Source organism: Coregonus lavaretus (assembly GCF_964263955.1).
Source record: "Coregonus lavaretus genome assembly, contig: HAP1_SCAFFOLD_5631, whole genome shotgun sequence".
NCBI classification, from domain to species: Eukaryota; Metazoa; Chordata; class Actinopteri; order Salmoniformes; family Salmonidae; genus Coregonus; species Coregonus lavaretus.
The window spans coordinates 1,466-24,063 of record NW_028159721.1 but is presented as its reverse complement, the minus strand read 5'-3'; the positions used below and the strand labels follow the sequence as shown (position 1 = coordinate 24,063).

Sequence of the window (22,598 nt, the reverse complement as noted above, 5' to 3'; positions counted from 1 at the left end):
TCGTCGAGGAAAGTTTCGAGAGCAAATGTGTCTGTATTTTGGTGTTGTTTTACAGCTCAAATGAAAAGCAGCTCACTCGAGAACGAGTGTAACATGGTAATACAAAGTCATACATTCTATAAGAGCAGATAGCACTATAAATATCCCACGTGTGCTTTCTCCGTCGACGTTCATTCTTTCAAATCCGCTAGCCAGTTTTCGGCAAAACAACAACAACAACTTGCGTTTATCGTGTCTTTCTTGTTTGTTCAGATGACTACCTGTTCACTGGAGCACCCTAACGGGCAGGAGGCCGACTCTGTCCCTGCCAAGCGGCTCTGCAAGGGGAAGTGCGCGCATGATGGGTTGGTCGGAGGTGGAGTGGGGGAGACAAGCAGGACCGTGGAGGTGGTAGGTGACATATCACTAATCTCGGCAACAACCCAGAACCAACATTATGTTACCTCTGTTTGTCCACGAGAGAACAGTTCACTGACCTAGATAACCAGAAAGGATGGAAAATGTACCAGTGTGTCAATCCGCAGAGGGCCAATCCGGAGTTGAAACAATAACAAAGTGGAGACCCCGCCTCTGTTTTTGTAAAAAGCTGAGGGCTGGTTGTGGAAAAATGTAACCACTCTCAAATTCATGGACAGAGCTTTGGATGCAAGGACTGACCATCCAATATATAGAAATGATAGCTTTAAGCATGTTTTAAAGCTGTACAGTGTTCGTTTACATTTACAATGCTGACAAACATTGGAGTAAAACAAGCACTCATCCAGAATGTATACTGTAAATCCACAAAAAATGGATGTAGCAACTGTAGATTGGCATTTTACCTTATTTTTCTTTACTTTGTAGCAGTACATCCAGTTGGTGCCTGTTCGCACGTTGGCTAATATTACTTAGCTAGCCAACTTGACGCAATGTTTGTTCCTCTCTAGTCTATAGTCATGCCAGTGTATAACATTTTACATTTTAGTCATTTAACAGACGCTCTTATCCAGAGCGACTTACAGTTAGTGAGTGCATAAATTTTTCATACTGGCCCCCTGTGGGAATCGAACCCACAACCCTGGCATTGCAAGCGCCATGCTCTACCAACTGAGCTACACGGGGGGGCCCTCCTGTCTGTCTGTCTGTCTCTAGTCTATAATCATGCCAGTGTATAACGCCTCCTGCTGGCTGGATGAGTGTCTGCAGGGGATTCTGGACCAGGACTACACTGGCTCAATGGAACTGTCTGTCTACGATGACGCCAGCACTGTGAGTTACTAGAATACTACTATAGTACTACTAGAGTACTATTAATACTACAGCACTGTGAGTTACTAGAATACTACTACAGTACTACTACAGTACTACTAATACTACAGCATTGTGAGTTAAATACATACGTGCGTGTGTGGGTTGTGTGTGTGTGGTTTTGTGTGTTTGTGTGTGTCAGGATGGTTCCAGAGCGATAGTGGAAGGATGGAGGGAGAGGCTGGAGAGGAGAGGTGTTTCCATGGTGATCTCTGGCCATGACTCCGCCCAACCCAGAGGAGGTAAGTGTGCGTGTGTGTGCGCAAGGTGTGTGTGTGTGTGTGTGTGTGTGTATGTGTATGCGAGGTGTGTGTGTATGCGAGGTGTGTGTGAGGTGTGTATGTGAGGTGTGTGTGTGTATGTGAGGTGTGTATGTATGCAAGGTGTGTGTGTATGCGAGGTGAGTGTGTATGCGAGGTGTGTGTGTATGCGAGGTGTGTGTGTATGTGAGGTGTGTGTATGCGAGGTGTGTGTGTGTGTATGCGAGGTGTGTGTGTGTGTGTGTGTATGCGAGGTGTGTGTGTATGCGAGATGTGTGTGTGTATGCGAGGTGTGTGTATGTGAGGTGTATACGAGGTGTGTGTGTATGTGAGGTGTGTACGAGGTGTGTGTGTGTTGTAACTAGTCCCCATGTTGATCTCCTCTGTCTCTCCTCTCCTCCAGTGGGCCATACCAAGAACCAGGCTGTGTCTCAGAGCTCTGGACCATACCTCTGCTTTCAGGACGCTGTGAGTCACAACACACCGTGTTTATGTTAACGTGTGTGTGTGTGTGTGGGAGAAAGAGGTGGAGTGAGACAGTAAGTGTGTTGTGGAGGTCTGGAGGGATTCATCGTCATGCTCTAGCTGCTGTCTGACGCACACCTGGGCCAAGCAACCAAGTGTTTGGTACCACACACACACACACACACACACACATTCAAAACACACACACACAGGCTATATAATAGGTGGGTACTGTATCAGAGTAAATGTTTGACAGAGCTGTCAGTATAATGTGTGGACTGAGAATGAGACTCCAGCCTCTGTCTGTCTGAGTGTGTGTGTGTGTTTGAATGTGAGTGTGTGTGTGTTTGAATGTGTGTGTGTGAGTGTTACACTTAAGCTCCACTGTATGTTACCGGTGTAATGTCAATGGGTGAGTTTGTTTTTCATGGCCCGGTGCTAGAGGTGGGCGGAGTTTTATACTTTTTAGACCATTCCATTGGTCCTTAAGTGAAATCTCCACCCACCCGGGGCACCGGGCCATGCAAAACGAACTCGCCCATTTCCTCCGACTGTGGTGTGTGTGTGTGTGTGTGTGTGTGTGTGTGAAAAGCCAGAGAACCAAAGCACTAACCAGGGACATCACACACACATACTTGGATGTGCCCTGGTTTATGACGCATGAAAAATACAAAATATGAAAATGGAACTGAATCATAGTCACAAGTTCTGGCCCCCTCCATTCTGTGTGTGTGTGTACTGTGCCTTGGGCTGTTCTGTGCCCCCCCAAAAAAACATAATTCCTGAAATAAAAGCCTCTTTCTTGTCCTGACTGGGGCTGAAACAGAGTTCAAAGAAAACAGTGATAAAATCAGACCATTTCTCTAGAAATATAATAAAATGGTCAAATAGAGTTCATTTTCTCTCTAACTATAATCCTCTCCGCCCGCGTAGAGTTTAATAGAATGAATCGGGTAGATCTGAAGTAAAAACATTTTTGGGGTGGGGTGTCTCATATCGAAATCATTGGCTGAGGCTCTGGACTGAGAACAGAAAGTTAAATTGCCCTAGTTTCTCATAATCCATGAAAATAATGCATCAGTGATTCGTATTTCCTGCATCTTTCTGAAGAAGTAACCCCTGTTTCTGTGTGCCTGTTGTTGAGTAGCCAGTTAGCATGCGTAAACAGTTAGCATGCGTAAACAGTTAGCATGCAGAAAGTTAGCATGCAGAAACAGTTAGCATGCGTAAACAGTTAGCATGCAGAAACAGTTAGCATGCAGAAACAGTTATTTCTAAAGGCTTCCCCCACAAAAAACGCCCCAATTAAATGTTGACTGCAAAGTAGGCCTACCTGGCAGAATGTTTTACAAACTCTCTCATGAAACACTGCTACAAGAACCGCTACAGAAACACCGCTAACCAAACACAACGGTCTCTCGCTAGTGCACAATTGAATTAAATGGTCTCCTGATGTGGTTTAAGAATTGTTGTGGACTTAGAACATCCAATTTTGTTTTTTCTATTAACAAAAGTGTGGTTTTGAGAGTGAAAACCTAAGAAAAATCAGAGGAGAACCCAAAACCTGGAAAAACAACCAAGAATTTGGCACAAAAAAATGAGTCGATTTTCTAGTGCCCTATGTTGTCCTGTCTGGGGAGACTGAGGCTGTCATTACATGTCATGATAAACCTTAAACCCAGACCTTAATCGACATCCACGTCATCGGCGCCCGGGAAGCAGTTGATGGGGGTTAACACCCTTGCTCAAGGGCAGAACGGCAGATATTTTGCTTGTCGGCTCGGGTATTAGAAATAGCAACCTTCCGGTTACTGGCCCGACATTCCTATCCGCCAGGCTACCTGCCGCTGAGATAGATTGAGTGTGTGTGTGTGTGTCTTGGTCACCTGCTGGGGTCTCTGGTGTGGTCGTCCGTATTCTGACCTCGTTAGTTAGCGGTAGAGGCAAGCATTTTTTAGTGTATCCACACATATGTACAGTGCCTTGCAAAAGTATTCATCCCCCTTGGCGTTTTTCCTATTTTGTTGCATTACAACCTGTAATTTAAATGGATTTTTATTTGGATTTCATGTAATGGACATACACAAAATAGTCCAAATTGGTGAAGTGAAATGAATAAAATAACTTGTTTCAAAGAATGCTAAAAAATAAGTAACGGAAAAGTGGTGCGTGCATATGTATTCACCCCCTTTGCTATGAAGCCCATAAATAAGATCTGGTGCAACCAATTACTTTCAGAAGTCACATAATTAGTTAAATAAAGTCCACCTGTGTGCAATCTAAGTGTCACATGATCTCAGTATATATACACCTGTTCTGAAAGGCCCCAGAGTCTGCAACACCACTAAGCAAGGGGCAAGACCAAGCAAGGTGCACCATGAAGACCAAGGAGCTCTCCTAACAGGTCAGGGACAAAGTTGGGGAGAAGTACAGATCAGGGTTGGGTTATAAATAATATCCGAAACTTTGAACATCCCACGGAGCACCATTTAAATCCATTATTAAAAAATTGAAAGAATATGGCACCACAACAAACCTGCCAAGAGAGGGCCACCCACCAAAACTCACGGACCAGGCAAGGAGGTAATTAATCAGAGAGGCAACAAAGAGACCAAAGATAACCCTGAAGGAGCTGCAGAGCTCCACAGTGGAGATTGGAGTATCTGTCCATAGGACCACTTTAAGCCGTACACTCCACAGAGCTGGGCTTTACGGAAGAGTGGCCAGAAAAAAGCCATTGCTTAAAGAACAAAATAAGCAAACACGTTTGGTGTTCTCCAAAAGGCATGTGGGAGACTCCCCAAACATATGGAAGAAGGTACTCTGGTCAGATGAGACTAAAATTGAGCTTTTTGGCCATCAAGGAAAACCCTATGTCTGGCGCAAACCCAACACCTCTCATCACCCCGAGAACACCATCCCCACAGGGAAGCGTGGTGGAAGCATCATGCTGTGGGGATGTTTTTCATCGGCAGGGACTGGGAAACTGGTCAGAATTGAAGGAATGATGGATGGTGCTAAATACAGGGAAATTCTTGAGGGAAACCTGTTTCAGTCTTCCAGAGATTTGAGACTGGGACGGAGGTTCACCTTCCAGCAGGACAATGACCCTAAGCATACTGCTAAAGCAACACTCGGTTTAAGGGGAAACATTTAAATGTCTTAGAATGGCCTAGTCAAAGCCCAGACCTCAATCCAATTGAGAATCTGTGGTATGACTTAAAGATTGCTGTACACCAGCAGAACCCATCCATCTTGAAGGAGCTGGAGCAGTTTTGCCTTGAAGAATGGGCAAAAATCCCAGTGGCTAGATGTGCCAAGCTTATTAGAGACATACCCCAAGAGACTTGCAGCTGTAATTGCTGCAAAAGGTGGCTCTACAAAGTATTGACTTTGGGGGGGGGGGGGGGGGGGTGAATAGTTATGCACCCTCAATTGTTCCGTTTTTTTTGTCTTATTTCTTGTTTGTTTCACTTTTTATTTTATTTTGCATCTTCAAAGTGGTAGGCATGTTGTGTAAATCAAATGATATAAACCATTTTCATTACAGGTTGTAAGGCAACAAAATTGTAAAAATTCCAAGGGGGGTGAATACTTTCGCAAGCCACTGTATGTTCTCTTGACCACTCTCTCTTCTCTCTCTCGCTGACACTTTACTCCAAAGGGAGTCTCTCCTCCCTGCTCTGCCCCAGTCTGGGCTCTCCTCTGTGGGTTGAAGAGGTCACTCCACACCCTGTGAGACCTGGAGCCGCGTGGCTGACGCATACCCATATCACTGCCCCCCGTCAACCCTCCCATGACAACACCCCCAAAATCTTTCATCACATTCCCAGTGGGCCAGAAGTTGACATACACTGAATTAGTATTTGGTAGCATTGCCTTTAAATTGTTTAACATGGGTCAAACATTTCAGGTAGCCTTCCACAAGCTTCCCACAATAAGTTGGGTGAATTTTGGCCCATTCCTCCTGACAGAGCTGGTGTAACTGAGTCAGGTTTGTAGGCCTCCTTGCTCACACATGCTTTTTCAGTTCTGCCCACACATTTTCTATAGGATTGAGGTCAGGGCTTTGTGATGGCCACTCCAATACCTTGACTTTGTTGTCCTTAAGCCATTTTGCCACAACTTTGGAAGTATGCTTGGGGTCATTGTCCATTTGGAAGACCCATTTGCGACCAAGCTTTAACTTCCTGACTGATGTCTTGAGATGTTGCTTCAATATATCCACATCATTTTCCTTCCTCATGATGCCATCTATTTTGTGAAGTGCACCAGTCCCTCCTGCAGCAAAGCACCCCCACAGCATGATGCTGCCACCCCCGTGCTTCACGGTTGGGATGGTGTTCTTCGGCTTGAAAGCACCCCCTTTTTCCTCCAAACATAACGATGGTCATTATGGCCAAACAGTTCTATTTTTGTTTCATCAGACCAGAGAACATTTCTCCAAAAAGTACGATCTTTGTCCCCATGTGCAGTTGCAAACTGTAGTCTGCCTTTTTTATGGTTTTGGAGCAGTGGCTTCTTCCTTTCTGAGCAGCCTTTCAGGTTATGTCGATATAGGACTCGTTTTACTGTGGATATAGATACTTTTGTACCTGTTTCCTCCAGCATCTTCACAAGGTCCTTGCTGTTGTTCTGGGATTGATTTGCACTTTTCGCACCAAAGTACGTTCATCTCTAGGAGACAGAACGCGTCTCCTTCCTGAGCGGTATGACGGCTGTGTCGTCCCATGGAGTTTATACTTGCGTACTATTGTTTGTACAGATGAACGTGGTACCTTCAGGCGTTTGGAAATTGCTCCCAAGGATGAACCAGACTTGTGGAGGTCTACAATTTTATTTCTGAGGTCTTGGCTGATTTCTTTTGATTTTCCCATGATGTCAAGCAAAGAGGCACTGTGTTTGAAGGTAGGCCTTGAAATACATCCACAGGTACACCTCCAATTGACTCAAATTATATCAATTAGCCTATCAGAAGCTTCTAAAGCCATGACATCATTTTCTGGAATTTTCCAAGCTGTTTAAAGGCACAGTCAGCTTAGTGTATGTAAACTTCTGACCCACTGGAATTGTGATACAGTGAATTATAAGTGAAATAATCTGTATGTAAACAATTGTTGGAAAAATTACTTGTGTCATGCACAAAGTAGATGTCCTAACCAAAATTTGTGGAGTGGTTGAAAAACGAGTTTTAATGACTCCAACCTAAGTGTATGTAAACTTCCGACTTCAACTGTATATTTGATGTGTGAGGGAAAATATGTGTCTCTAATATGGTCAGGTTAGGAAGTGCAGCTCAGTTTCCACCTCATTTTGTGAGCAGTGTGCACATAACCTGTCTTCTCTTGAGAGTCAGGTCTGCCTACGGCGGCCTTTCTCTATAGCAAGGCTATGCTCACTGAGTCTGTACATAGTCAAAGCTTTCCTTAAGTTTGGGTGTCCCGTGTAGCTCAGTTGGTAGAGCATGGCGCTTGCAACGCCAGGGTTGTGGGTTCGATTCCCACGGGGGACCAGTATGAAAAAATGTATGCACTCACTAACTGTAAGTGGCTCTGGATAAGAGCGTCTGCTAAATGACTACTATATCCATATCATGTTTTTTTATGAATATATTGCTGGATATATTGCTTGAGAATTGTAAATGTAAAATGTCACAGTTGTCAGGTAATGTGTGCTCTCTGTTTAGGGCCACATAGCATTCTAGTTTGCTCTCTTTTTTTAGTAAATTCTTTCCAATGTGTCAAGTAATTATCGTTTTGTTTTCTCATGATTTGGTTGGGTCTAATTGTGTTGCTGTCCTGGGGCTCTGTGGGGTCTGTTTGTGTATGTGAACAGAGCCCCAGGACCAGCTTGCTTAGGGGACTCTTCTCCAGGTTAATCTCTCTCTAGGTGATGGCTTTGTTATGGAAGGTTTGGGAATCGCTTCCTTTTAGGTGGTTGTAGAATTTAACGTCTCTTTTCTGGATTTGAATAATTAGCGGGTATCGGCCTAATTCTGCTCTGCATGCATTATTTTGTGTTTTATGTTGTACACAGAGGATAGTTTTGCAGAATTCTGCATGCAGAGTCTCAATTTGGTGTTTGTCCCATTTTGTGAATTCTTGATTGGTGAGCGGACCCCAGACCTCACAACCATAAAGGGCAATGTGTTCTATAACTGACTCAAGTATTTTTAGCCAGATCCTAATTGGTATGTTGAATTGTATGTTCCTTTTGATGGCATAGAAGGCCCTTCTTGCCTTGTCTCTCAGATCGTTCACAGCTTTGTGGTATTTACCTGTGGTGCTGATGTTTAGGCCTAGGTATGTATAGTTTTTTGTGTGCTCTAGGGCAACGGTGTCTAGATGGAATTTGTATTCGTGGTCCTGGCAGCTGGACCTTTTTTGGAACACCATTATTTTGGTCTTGCTAAGATTTACTGTCAGGTCCCAGGTCTGACAGAATCTGTGCAGAAGACCTAGGTGCTGCTGTAGGCCCTCCTTGGTTGGGGACAGAAGCACCAGATCATCAGCAAACAGTAGACATTTGACTTCAGATTCTAGTAGGGTGAGGCCAGGTGCTGCAGACTGTTCTAGTGCCCTCGCCAATTCATTGATATATATGTTGAAAAGGGTGGGGCTCAAGCTGCATTCCTGTCTCACCCCACGGCCCTGTGGAAAGAAATGGGTTTTTGGCCAATTTTAACCGCACACTTGTTGTTTGTGTACATAGATTTTATAATGTGGTATGTTTTTCCCCAACACCACTTTCCATCAATTTGTATAGCAGACCCTCATTTCTTTCTCTCTCTCTCTCTTTCCACCTCTCTCTCTCTCTCTCTCTCTCTCTCTCTCTCTGTCTCTCTGTCCCTCTCACTCTCTGTCTGTCTGTCTCTCTCTCCCCTCTCTCTCTCTCTCTCTCTCTCTCCTCTCTCTCTCTCTCTCTCTCTCTCTCTCTCTGTCCCTCTCACTCTCTGTCTGTCTGTCTCTCGCGCTCTCTCTCTCTCTCTCTCTCCTCTCTCTCTCTCTCTCTCTCTCTCTCTCTCTCTGTCCCTCTCACTCTCTGTCTGTCTGTCTCTCTCTCCCCTCTCTCTCTCTCTCTCTCTCTCTCTCTCTCTCTCTCTCTCTCTCCTCTCTCTCTCTCTCTCTCTCTCTCTCTCTCTCTCTCTCTCTCTCTGTCCCTCTCACTCTCTGTCTGTCTGTCTCTCGCGCTCTCTCTCTCTCTCCCTGGTGTGTTATGTCTGATGTGTGTGTAAGTGTTGTTTCTGAGCATGTCTGTTTAGATCCTCTCTGAAGGTCGCGACCTCCCAGAGTGCTCTAGTCATAACAAACTCACGGTTAAAACATCAACATGCCTTGAAATGTGTGTGTTGTGTTTGTGAGAGAGCTAGCTAACCGGATGTATTTGTGAGAGTGAGTGTGTGTGTGTGAGAGAGGGAGCGTGTTAACCGTATCTGTGTGTGTTCCAGGATGATGTGATGATGCCTCAGAGAATCCGTCTCCAGTACGAGGCATGCCTCTTCAACTCTACCTCTGTAAGTACAACTCTGTCTGTCTAGAGCCGAGACAGAGACAGAGACAGAGACAGAGACAGAGACAGAGACAGAGACAGAGACAGAGAGACAGAGAGACAGAGAGACAGAGAGAGAGAGAGAGAGAGAGAGAGAGAGAGTGCACAGCTCTAGTCTGATGATTTACCTCCCTGGAACCTCTCTGCATTCCGCTGTGGTCTTACCCTCGCTACTCCTCCATCTCTCTCTCCTCCCTCTCTACCTCTCCCTCTCCTCCTCCCTCTCTCTCTCTCTACCTCTCCATCTCTTCCTCCCTCCCTCCCTCTCTCTCTCTCTACCTCTCCATCTCTTCCTCCCTCCCTCCCCCTCTCCCTCCCCCGCTACCTCTCCCTCCCCCTCTATCTCTCCCTCCCCCTCTACCTCTCCCTCCCCCTCTCTCCTCCTCTACCTCTCCCTCCCCCTCCTTCTCCTCCCTCCCTCTCTCCTTCTCCTCCCTCCCTCTCTACCTCTCCTGTCTCTACTCTAAATCATCATAACAGTCAGGAAAACCTTACCATTCTGTATGGGCGGAATTTCCCAAATTCCTTCTGTCATGCGTGTATAGTGTTTCTGAATCAGTGGTGTGTGTGTGTATTTAGGTGTTTCTCTCTGAGAGAGAGAGAGAGTCTTCTTCTCTGCTTATTTGCCCTTTGAAATGTGCCCTTTGAACTGTGTGAGAGAGCAGCAGACAGGGTGGAGAGAGGAAATGAGAGGGATTGGTTCAGCTATGTGGAATAATAGTATGGGTTGACTGTAGGGTTGTTTTACATCTCCACTTGTAGATCATTTCATCTGTCTTGTGGATCATTGGGATAGATGCGGAACAGAAAAAGCATTCCATCTCTCTCGCTCTCTTTCCCTCCCTCCTTCTCTGTCTCTCTTTCTGTCTGTCTCTTTCTCTCCAGCCCTCTCTCCTATTTCTCTCTTCTGTACATCATATGATTAGTGTGATGTGTTTGTTTGTGAGTGTCTATGTGTGTCTGTGTTGATCACATGTATCTAGTAGATCACTATGAGGTGTGTCTGTGTTGATCACATGTATCTAGTAGATCACCAAGAGGTGTGTCTGTGTTGATCACATGTATCTAGTAGATCACTAAGAGGTGTGTCTGTGTTTCTCTCAGTTGATTGGCTGTCAGGTCCGCAGGGATCCAGAGGGATCTACTGAACGCTACACACGCTGGATCAACAACATCAGCCAGGATCAACTCACCACCCAGGTAGCTCACACACACTCAGGATGTGTGTGTATGGGGGGGTCGCGTGCCAGGCGGTGGCCAGGTCCGATGGAAACAGGATGCGTACCTGGAGCCTGCAGTTTCCACACACACACCAGAGGAAACAGGAGGACCGTTGTAACTTGTGTAAAATTAGATAATTATTTTACCTACATTTGTGTGTGTGAGTGAGCGAGATGAATCCTGACTTTAGCATGGGCTGGTATCGCGCAAAATTCCCAGGTTTTCCTAAGATCCCAGTTGGAAGATTCCAGGAATCAGAAGAGAATAAGCAGGAAATCTGGGATCCTCCAACCAGGATTTCTGGACAATCTGGGAATTTTCTGAAAGTTGGTGGAATATTGCGTGGAAAGTAAAGCTCTGTGATCAAATCAAATGTTATTTGTCACATGTGCCGAATACAACCGGTGTAGACCTTACCGTGAAATGCTTACTTACAAGCCCTTAACCAACAATGCAGTTCAAGAAATCGAGTTAAGAAAGAATAATAGTAGAGAGAATGATTTCTTTCAGCTTTTATTTCTTTCATCACATTCCCAGTGGGTCAGAAGTTTACATACACTCAATTAGTGTGCATACATTTTTACGTATGGGTGGTCCCGGGGATCGAACCCAATACCCTGGCGTTACAAGCGCCGTGCTCTACCAATTGAGCTACAGAGGTACACCTCCAATTGACTCAAATTATGTCAATTAGCCTATCAGAAGCTTCTAAAGCTATGACATAATTTTCTGGAATTTTCCAAGATGTTTAAAGGCACAGTCAACTTAGTGTATGTAAACTTCATTGTGCTACAGTGAATTATAAGTGAAATAATCTGTCGGTAAACAATTGTTGGAAAAATTACTTGTGTCATGCACAAAGTAGATGTCCTAACCGACTTGCCAAAACTATAGTTTGTTAACAAGACATTTGTGGAGTGGTTGAATAGTAGTTTTAATGACTCCAACCTAAGTGTATGTAAACTTCCGACTTCAACTGTAGGTCCTGGATGGCAGGAAGCTCGGCCCTCTGTAGTGTCTTGCAGTCGGATGCCGAGCAGTTGCCATACCGGTCAGGATGCTCTCGATGGTGCAGCTGTAGAACTTTTTAAGGATCTGGGGACCCATGCCAAATCTTTTCAGCTCTAACTCAGTAAAGCTCTGTGATTCAGCTCTAACTCATAATACAGACTGTCGTCTAGGAGACAGGACTGCATACAACTACATTTTACATTTACATTTTACATTTTAGTCATTTAGCAGACGCTCTTATCCAGAGCGACTTACAGGAGCAATTAGGGTTAAGTGCCTTGCTTAAGGGCACATCGACAGATTTTTCACCTAGTCGGCTCGGGGATTAGAACCAGCGACCTTTCGGTTACTGGCACAACGCTCTTACCCACTAAGCTATCTGCCGCCCCAGATTATTTCTATGGTTAATATGCACACACACACACACACCTCTTCTCTGCGGTCTTCCTCTCAATATCTCCATTGGTTCCGGTGTTCTTCACTTTCCCCCTTACACCTCTTTCCCATCTCCCCACTCCTCCCCTCTCGACCTCCTCCCTCTGCCTCTCCAGCTCCCTCTTTCCTCTATCCTCACTGTCCTCCTTACCCCTCTTTTCCACCTCTCCTCACTGACCTGGCTTTTGCCTGGCTGGTCTGCGTGTAGACACACACACACAGACACACACACACGGCCTGCAGAATTCTTTAGCAGACATTCCTAGTAGATATATTTATATGATATTGAATTTCGTGGGCGAAAGTGAGAATGAGATCATGGGTTCTGTTGATATGGTGATTATCACTACATATGGGTTTCTCCCTCTTTCCCTCTGTCTTTCTCTCTTTCTCTCTCTCTCTCTCTCTCTCTCTCTCTCCCTCTTTCTCTCTCTCTCCCTCCCTTTCTTTCTCTCTCTCTCTCTCTCCCTCTCTTTCCCTCTCTCTCTCTGTCTTTCTCTCTCTCTCCCTTCCTCCCTCTCTTTCTCTCTCCCTCCCTCTCTTTCCCTCTGTCTTTCTCTCTCTCCCTCCCTCCCTCTCTTTCTCTCTCCCTCCCTCTCTTTCTCTCTCTCTCGCTCTCCCTCTGTCTTTCTCTCTCTCTCCCTCTGTCTTTCTCTCTCTCTCCCTCCCTCTCTTTCTCTCTCCCTCCCTCTCATTCTCTCTCTCTCTTTCTCTCTCTCTCCCTCTGTCTTTCACTCTCTCTCCCTCCCTCTCTTTCTCTCTCTCTCTCTCTCCCTCCCTCTCTTTCTCTCTATTTCTCTCCCTCTCTCTTTCTCTCTCTCCCTCTCTCTTTCTCTCCCTCACTCTCTCTCTTTCCCTCCCTCTCTCTCTCCCTCTCTTTTTCTCCCTCACAGTTTTTCTATTTATCCCTCCCTTTATTGTGTGTAGCAATCTAACCCCTCAGTAACCCTCTACTCCTTCTTTCTATCTATCTTTCTTTCTCTCTCCTCTCTCTCTCTCTACCTCTCTCTCCTTTCTCCCTCTCTATCTCCTAGGTTTATTTAAGGTGGTGCTTGTTTTACTTCCTACTGTGTGTGTTCTGTTCTCTAGCCTGTGGAGTCTGTTCTTTCTGAGTAGAAGATATGATTGGAAGCACAGTGTTCAGCTGAAGGACGTTAGATATGGCTGTTCCATAACTCCCCCACTGTGAACACGTCATCACATCACTATCTATCTTCGTCTTTTCCTTTCCCTCTCTCTCTCTCTTCTCTCTCTCTCTCTTTATCTGTCCTTTCTCCCTCTCTCTCCTCTCTCTTTATCTGTCCTTTCTCACTCCATCTCTCTCTCTTCTCTCTCTCTTTATCTGTCCTTTCTCCCTCTCTCCTCTCTCTCTCTTTATCTGTCCTTTCTTACTCCATCTCTCTCTCCTCTCTCTCTCTTTATCTGTCCTTTCTCACTCCCTCCCTCTCTCCTCTCCCCTCTCCCTCTCTCCTCTCCTCTCTCTTTATCTGTCCTTTCTCACTCCCACTCTCTCCTCTCTCTCTCTCTTTATCTGTCCTTTTTCGCTTTCTTTCTCCTCTGTCTTTTTCTCTCCCTTGTTCTCTCTCTCAGTATGACTGTGACATAACTTCCTCTAGAAAAAAAAAAAGAAAAAAAATAATAATTCTGGAACCGCTGACATCTGCTAAATGCAAATGTTGGAATTTAGGTTTAGAGAGAGTGAACATAAGGTGTGACACACACACTCTCTCACACACACACACATACACACACACACTCTCACACACACACACACTCTCTCTCACACACACACACACACACACACTCTCTCACACACACACACTCTCTCACACACACACACACACACACTCTCACACACACACACACTCTCACACACACAGCAGATTCAGATTATATTCTATTCAGCTGCCAGTCCAGATGTTTTCCTCCAGTTTCATCTGTAATGGTAATCAGTTATGCCCCCCCCCCCCTCCCCCCCACACACACAGACATTGTTTTTATCTAAAGTAATCAGTATTCGGTGAACAAATGGACCCTGTGAATGTGGTGTGTGTGTGACGTCTGTGCATGTTTGTGTGATGTGGGATTGGGAAGTCCCAGAGAACAGTAGTGGGGATAGCAATGGGAATGTTGTTGATTAGTGACCTGGACCAGAGTCGGACTGGAAGACCAGCTGGGAGTGATGCTGAGTGATTAACCAAAATGTCGGTTATTTTTCCGTTTTTTAAACAACTAATTGACCGACATTGGTTCAATTATTTGACTTCCATTTTCAATTCGCAGTTTCTCTAGAGAATAATCAGATGAAGGCTGAACTGTGCGTTGTAGTAGAGAGTTGTAGTTTCCTACAGGCCAATATTCTACATAGTTTAGCGCAGAAAACGTGGTAATGATCTACAACGACCATAATCCATTGCACGCCTACTTGTCCCGGTCTGTGTGGGAAGATGGAGAGAAAAGACAGAAGACGAGCGATGGAGAGAGATAGAGAGCAGTTGCTTAGAGATATCTCTACCTGAAAATACATGATCTAAGTGATTGATAGTCGGTATTCAGCAGTCATAAAAGTCTGCCTTATTTACTTTGAAGAACTACTAAAACAGTGATTTTGTCAGACAGCATAGGCAGCAGCTCTATAGAGATGAGATGATGACTTGGAATGGAATAATAAAGTCATCAAATAAATCAAATGTAACATACACAACAATTGAAATATTTTATTAAAGTTATGTGAATAAATGATGGTTAATAAGTGATAAGCAGTAATGGGCAGTCACTACCATCATGGGACTTGTATTCATTGTTTTATTCTGTGTTGTTACAGGATTCAACCCACATAATGCATAGTGCAGTTAATGTTTAAAAAATAAACGAAATCTGTGATAATTTTTTTAATAGTCGGACCAAAACCGAACCGACCTCAAAAAGCACTAATCACTCAGCACTAGCTGGGAGAGACATTAGAACAGAACTCTGAAAAACACATAGCAGAGGGGGAGGGAGAGAGAGAGAGAGAAGGAGAGAGGGAGAGAGGGAAGGACTAATCTTCCAACAGTCCTTAAACATTAAAATACAATTTATAATACGATCACATTTTCACATATAACACACTGTTACAAACATACATAATACACTGACATATTGACCAGATACATACTCTAACAGTCTGAAAAGATAGATTGATTCCTTCAGAGAGGAGGGTTATTGTGCAGACTGTAGTCTTGTAGCTATTCCTCCTTTCTCTCTCTAGCAGGGTGTTGATATCCCACTGCTCTCTAGTCTCTCTCTAGCAGGGTGATGATATCCCACTGCTCTCTAGTCTCTCTCTAGCAGGGTGTTGATATCCCACTGCTCTCTAGTCTCTCTCTAGCAGGGTGTTGATATCCCACTGCTCTCTAGTCTCTCTCTAGCAGGGTGTTGATATCCCACTGTTCTCTAGTCTCTCTCTAGCAGGGTGTTGATATCCCACTGCTCTCTAGTCTCTCTCTAGCAGGGTGTTGATATCCCACTGTTCTCTAGTCTCTCTCTAGCAGGGTGATGATATCCCACTGCTCTCTAGTCTCTCTCTAGCAGGGTGTTGATATCCCACTGCTCTCTAGTCTCTCTCTAGCAGGGTGTTGATATCCCACTGCTCTCTAGTCTCTCTCTAGCAGGGTGTTGATATCCCACTGCTCTCTAGTCTCTCTCTAGCAGGGTGTTGATATCCCACTGCTCTCTAGTCTCTCTCTAGCAGGGTGTTGATATCCCACTGTTCTCTAGTCTCTCTCTAGCAGGGTGTTGATATCTCTCTAGTCTCTCTCTAGCAGGGTGTTGATATCTCGCTGCTCTCTAGTCTCTGTCTAGCAGGGTGTTGATATCTCTCTAGTCTCTCTCTAGCAGGGTGTTGATATCCCACTGCTCTCTAGTCTCTCTCTAGCAGGGTGTTGATATCTTACTGCTCTCTAGTCTCTCTCTAGCAGGGTGTTGATATCTCTCTAGTCTCTCTCTAGCAGGGTGTTGATATCCCACTGCTCTCTAGTCTCTCTCTAGCAGGGTGTTGATATCTTACTGCTCTCTAGTCTCTCTCTAGCAGGGTGATGATATCTCGCTGCTCTCTCTCTAGCAGGGTGTTGATATCTCGCTGCTCTCTAGTCTCTCTCTAGCAGGGTGTTGATATCCCACTGTTCTCTAGTCTCTCTCTAGCAGGGTGTTGATATCTCACTGCTCTCTAGTCTCTCTCTAGCAGGGTGTTGATATCTCGCTGCTCTCTAGTCTCTCTCTAGCAGGGTGTTGATATCCCACTGCTCTCTAGTCTCTCTCTAGCAGGGTGTTGATATCTTATTGCTTTCTAGTCTCTCTCTAGCAGGGTGTTGATATCTCGCTGCTCTCTAGTCTCTCTCTAGCAGGGTGTTGATATCCCGCTGCTCTCTAGTCTCTCTCTAGCAGGGTGTTGATATCCCACTGCTCTCTAGTCTCTCTCTAGCAGGGTGTTGATATCTCACTGCTCTCTAGTCTCTCTCTAGCAGGGTGTTGATATCTCACTGCTCTCTAGTCTCTCTCTAGCAGGGTGTTGATATCCCACTGCTCTCTAGTCTCTCTCTAGCAGGGTGTTGATATCTCTGCTCTCTAGTCTCTCTCTAGCAGGGTGTTGATATCTTACTGCTCTCTAGTCTCTCTCTAGCAGGGTGATGATATCCCACTGCTCTCTAGTCTCTCTCTAGCAGGGTGTTGATATCTCTCTGCTCTCTAGTCTCTCTCTAGCAGGGTGTTGATATCTCACTGCTCTCTAGTCTCTCTCTAGCAGGGTGTTGATATCTCGCTGCTCTCTAGTCTCTCTCTAGCAGGGTGTTGATATCTTACTGCTCTCTAGTCTCTCTCTAGCAGGGTGTTGATATCTCTCTGCTCTCTAGTCTCTCTCTAGCAGGGTGTTGATATCTCGCTGCTCTCTAGTCTCTCTCTAGCAGGGTGTTGATATCTCGCTGCTCTCTAGTCTCTCTCTAGCAGGGTGTTGATATCCCACTGCTCTCTAGTCTCTCTCTAGCAGGGTGATGATATCTCTCTGCTCTCTAGTCTCTCTCTAGCAGGGTGTTGATATCTCGCTGCTCTCTAGTCTCTCTCTAGCAGGGTGTTGATATCTCTCTGCTCTCTAGTCTCTCTCTAGCAGGGTGTTGATATCTCTCTAGTCTCTCTCTAGCAGGGTGTTGATATCTCGCTGCTCTCTCTCTAGCAGGGTGTTGATATCCCACTGCTCTCTAGTCTCTCTCTAGCAGGGTGATGATATCCCGCTGCTCTCTAGTCTCTCTCTAGCAGGGTGTTGATATCCCACTGCTCTCTAGTCTCTCTCTAGCAGGGTGTTGATATCTCGCTGCTCTCTAGTCTCTCTCTAGCAGGGTGTTGATATCTCACTGCTCTCTAGTCTCTCTCTAGCAGGGTGTTGATATCTTCCTGCTCTCTAGTCTCTCTCTAGCAGGGTGTTGATATCCCACTGCTCTCTAGTCTCTCTCTAGCAGGGTGTTGATATCCCACTGCTCTCTAGTCTCTCTCTAGCAGGGTGTTGATATCCCACTGCTCTCTAGTCTCTCTCTAGCAGGGTGTTGATATCCCACTGTTCTCTAGTCTCTCTCTAGCAGGGTGTTGATATCTCTCTAGTCTCTCTCTAGCAGGGTGTTGATATCTCGCTGCTCTCTAGTCTCTCTCTAGCAGGGTGTTGATATCTCTCTAGTCTCTCTCTAGCAGGGTGTTGATATCCCACTGCTCTCTAGTCTCTCTCTAGCAGGGTGTTGATATCTTACTGCTCTCTAGTCTCTCTCTAGCAGGGTGTTGATATCTCTCTAGTCTCTCTCTAGCAGGGTGTTGATATCCCACTGCTCTCTAGTCTCTCTCTAGCAGGGTGTTGATATCTTACTGCTCTCTAGTCTCACTCTAGCAGGGTGATGATATCTCGCTGCTCTCTCTCTAGCAGGGTGTTGATATCTCGCTGCTCTCTAGTCTCTCTCTAGCAGGGTGTTGATATCCCACTGCTCTCTAGTCTCTCTCTAGCAGGGTGTTGATATCTCGCTGCTATCTCTCTAGCAGGGTGTTGATATCTCACTGCTCTCTAGTCTCTCTCTAGCAGGGTGTTGATATCTCGCTGCTCTCTAGTCTCTCTCTAGCAGGGTGTTGATATCTCGCTGCTCTCTAGTCTCTCTCTAGCAGGGTGTTGATATCCCACTGCTCTCTAGTCTCTCTCTAGCAGGGTGTTGATATCCCACTGCTCTCTAGTCTCTCTCTAGCAGGGTGTTGATATCCCACTGCTCTCTAGTCTCTCTCTAGCAGGGTGTTGATATCTCTGCTCTCTAGTCTCTCTCTAGCAGGGTGTTGATATCTCTGCTCTCTAGTCTCTCTCTAGCAGGGTGTTGATATCTCGCTGCTCTCTAGTCTCTCTCTAGCAGGGTGTTGATATCCCACTGCTCTCTAGTCTCTCTCTAGCAGGGTGTTGATATCTCTGCTCTCTAGTCTCTCTCTAGCAGGGTGTTGATATCTTACTGCTCTCTAGTCTCTCTCTAGCAGGGTGATGATATCCCACTGCTCTCTAGTCTCTCTCTAGCAGGGTGTTGATATCTCTCTGCTCTCTAGTCTCTCTCTAGCAGGGTGTTGATATCTCACTGCTCTCTAGTCTCTCTCTAGCAGGGTGTTGATATCTCGCTGCTCTCTAGTCTCTCTCTAGCAGGGTGTTTATATCTTACTGCTCTCTAGTCTCTCTCTAGCAGGGTGTTGATATCTCTCTGCTCTCTAGTCTCTCTCTAGCAGGGTGTTGATATCTCGCTGCTCTCTAGTCTCTCTCTAGCAGGGTGTTGATATCTCTCTGCTCTCTAGTCTCTCTCTAGCAGGGTGTTGATATCTCTCTAGTCTCTCTCTAGCAGGGTGTTGATATCTCGCTGCTCTCTCTCTAGCAGGGTGTTGATATCCCACTGCTCTCTAGTCTCTCTCTAGCAGGGTGATGATATCCCGCTGCTCTCTAGTCTCTCTCTAGCAGGGTGTTGATATCCCACTGCTCTCTAGTCTCTCTCTAGCAGGGTGTTGATATCTCGCTGCTCTCTAGTCTCTCTCTAGCAGGGTGTTGATATCTCACTGCTCTCTAGTCTCTCTCTAGCAGGGTGTTGATATCTCGCTGCTCTCTCTCTAGCAGGGTGTTGATATCTCTCTGCTCTCTAGTCTCTCTCTAGCAGGGTGTTGATATCCCACTGTTCTCTAGTCTCTCTCTAGCAGCGTGTTGATATCCCACTGCTCTCTAGTCTCTCTCTAGCAGGGTGTTGATATCTCTCTGCTCTCTAGTCTCTCTCTAGCAGGGTGTTGATATCTCTCTGCTCTCTAGTCTCTCTCTAGCAGGGTGTTGATATCTCACTGCTCTCTAGTCTCTCTCTAGCAGGGTGTTGATATCTCTCTGCTCTCTAGTCTCTCTCTAGCAGGGTGTTGATATCTCTCTGCTCTCTAGTCTCTCTCTAGCAGGGTGTTGATATCTCTCTGCTCTCTAGTCTCTCCCTAGCAGGGTGTTGATATCTTACTGCTCTCTAGTCTCTCTCTAGCAGGGTGTTGATATCTCTCTGCTCTCTAGTCTCTCTCTAGCAGGGTGTTGATATCTCTCTGCTCTCTAGTCTCTCTCTAGCAGGGTGTTGATATCTCTCTGTTCTCTAGTCTCTCTCTAGAAGGGTGTTGATATCTCACTGTTCTCTAGTCTCTCCCTAGCAGGGTGTTGATATCTCACTGCTCTCTAGTCTCTCTCTAGCAGGGTGTTGATATCTCTCTGCTCTCTAGTCTCTCTCTAGCAGGGTGTTGATATCTCTCTGCTCTCTAGTCTCTCTCTAGCAGGGTGTTGATATCTCTCTGTTCTCTAGTCTCTCTCTAGAAGGGTGTTGATATCTCTCTGCTCTCTAGTCTCTCCCTAGCAGGGTGTTGATATCTCACTGCTCTCTAGTCTCTCTCTAGCAGGGTGTTGATATCTCGCTGCTCTCTAGTCTCTCTCTAGCAGGGTGTTGATATCTCACTGCTCTCTAGTCTCTCTCTAGCAGGGTGTTGATATCTCACTGCTCTCTAGTCTCTCTCTAGCAGGGTGTTGATATATCACTGCTCTCTAGTCTCTCTCTAGCAGGGTGTTGATATCTCACTGCTCTCTAGTCTCTCTCTAGCAGGGTGTTGATATCTCACTGCTCTCTAGTCTCTCTCTAGCAGGGTGTTGATATCTTACTGCTCTCTAGTCTCTCTCTAGCAGGGTGTTGATATCTTACTGCTCTCTAGTCTCTCTCTAGCAGGGTGTTGATATCTCGCTGCTCTCTCTCTAGCAGGGTGTTGATATCTCACTGCTCTCTAGTCTCTCTCTAGCAGGGTGTTGATATCTTACTGCTCTCTAGTCTCTCTCTAGCAGGGTGTTGATATCTCGCTGCTCTCTCTCTAGCAGGGTGTTGATATCTTACTGCTCTCTAGTCTCTCTCTAGCAGGGTGTTGATATCTCACTGCTCTCTAGTCTCTCTCTAGCAGGGTGTTGATATCTTACTGCTCTCTAGTCTCTCTCTAGCAGGGTGTTGATATCTCGCTGCTCTCTCTCTAGCAGGGTGTTGATATCTTACTGCTCTCTAGTCTCTCTCTAGCAGGGTGTTGATATCTCGCTGCTCTCTAGTCTCTCTCTAGCAGGGTGTTGATATCTCGCTGCTCTCTAGTCTCTCTCTAGCAGGGTGTTGATATCTCACTGCTCTCTAGTCTCTCTCTAGCAGGGTGTTGATATCTCTGCTCTCTAGTCTCTCTCTAGCAGGGTGTTGATATCTCACTGCTCTCTAGTCTCTCTCTAGCAGGGTGTTGATATCTCTCTGCTCTCTAGTCTCTCTCTAGCAGGGTGTTGATATCTTACTGCTCTCTAGTCTCTCTCTAGCAGGGTGTTGATATCTCTCTGCTCTCTAGTCTCTCTCTAGCAGGGTGTTGATATCTCGCTGCTCTCTAGTCTCTCTCTAGCAGGGTGTTGATATCTTACTGCTCTCTAGTCTCTCTCTAGCAGGGTGTTGATATCTTACTGCTCTCTAGTCTCTCTCTAGCAGGGTGTTGATATCTTACTGCTCTCTAGTCTCTCTCTAGCAGGGTGTTGATATCTCTCTGCTCTCTAGTCTCTCCCTAGCAGGGTGTTGATATCTCTCTGCTCTCTAGTCTCTCCCTAGCAGGGTGTTGATATCTCGCTGCTCTCTCTCTAGCAGGGTGTTGATATCTCGCTGCTCTCTCCCTAGCAGGGTGTTGATATCTCTCTGCTCTCTAGTCTCTCTCTAGCAGTGTGTTGATATCTCACTGCTCTCTAGTCTCTGGATCCACAGCAGTCTGGCGCCTCTGAGTGTGTGTGTGTGTTTATCCCCTCTCTCAGGTGTACACCTCTCACGGCCCTACGGTCGTCATGCCAACCTGGTTCTGCTCCAGGGATTGGTTCCAGCGGGTCGGATCATTCGACGAGGGCGGCAAGGTGAGACTCCACCCGTAAAACCTGTCCACCAATCAGAATCACTGTGACACGCAAGTCACATTTTTAATCTAAAACCGACCACTTACGCAGATTTGAATTAATTGAATAGCGGTCCACCTAGTCTATCAAGAGGGCGAAATACCCTTTCAGATCTGCTCAGGGGTTAGGGGTCAAGATGTGCAAGCACAAGACTGCAATAAGTGGATAGGGGTTAGTGGTAGATTTGGGGTTGTGAAGAACCCTCTAATTTGTCCAACATTGTTCAAATGGATTTGTGATCAAATGTGTGACCTCACTCTTCCCTTCCCACACGCCACACTCCATCCCAACCCTTATTTTCCTCTCCTCTCCTCTCCTCTCCTCTCCTCTCCTCCTCTCCTCTCCTCTCCTCTCCTCTCCTCTCCTCTTCTCTTCTCTTCTCTTCTCTTCTCTTCTCTTCTCTTCTCTTCTCTTCTCTTCTCTTCTCTTCTTCTCTTCTCTTCTCTTCTCTTCTCTTCTCTTCTCTTCTCTTCTCTTCTCTTCTCTTCTCTTCTCTTCTCTTCTCTTCTCTTCTCTTCTCTTCTCCAGGGAGTTCCAGAGGATCTGTTGTGGTTCTATCAGAGTGTTGGTCAGGGAGGAGGTGTGGTCAGAGTGGACCAGTGTTTACTAGTCTACCGCTACCATCAACAAGCTGCTACACACTCTGTCCTGGAGTAAGACACGCACACACAGCCACGCTTACACACACAACATGTCCTCCAGCTACACACAGCTGTCCAGCTAGCATTCCCATGTGCCCCTTCCTGACACACACACACTCAGCTCTGGAATTCCAGAGTCTCCGACTGTGTGTGTGTGTGCCCCCCCGCCAGGCCCTTTCCAACCTCTATAGCCACACACACGTAGTCCACACGTAGTGGAAACCCTATTTCTGTAAA

At 45.9% G+C, this 22,598-nt stretch overlaps 1 protein-coding gene across 1 annotated transcript; it reads left to right on the top strand.

The window, feature by feature from the left end:
- Positions 1-22,377, top strand: LOC311122503 (queuosine-tRNA galactosyltransferase-like; the record flags this gene model as incomplete). The annotated part of the gene is made up of 9 exons (XM_084196844.1): positions 1-96; positions 253-390; positions 1,132-1,248; positions 1,430-1,529; positions 1,951-2,015; positions 9,460-9,525; positions 10,665-10,760; positions 21,586-21,681; positions 22,249-22,377. The coding sequence occupies exons 1-9, from the start codon at positions 61-63 to the stop codon at positions 22,375-22,377; spliced, it is 843 nt and encodes a 280-aa protein (XP_084052970.1). The 5' UTR covers positions 1-60.
- Positions 22,378-22,598: the final 221 nt, after the last annotated feature.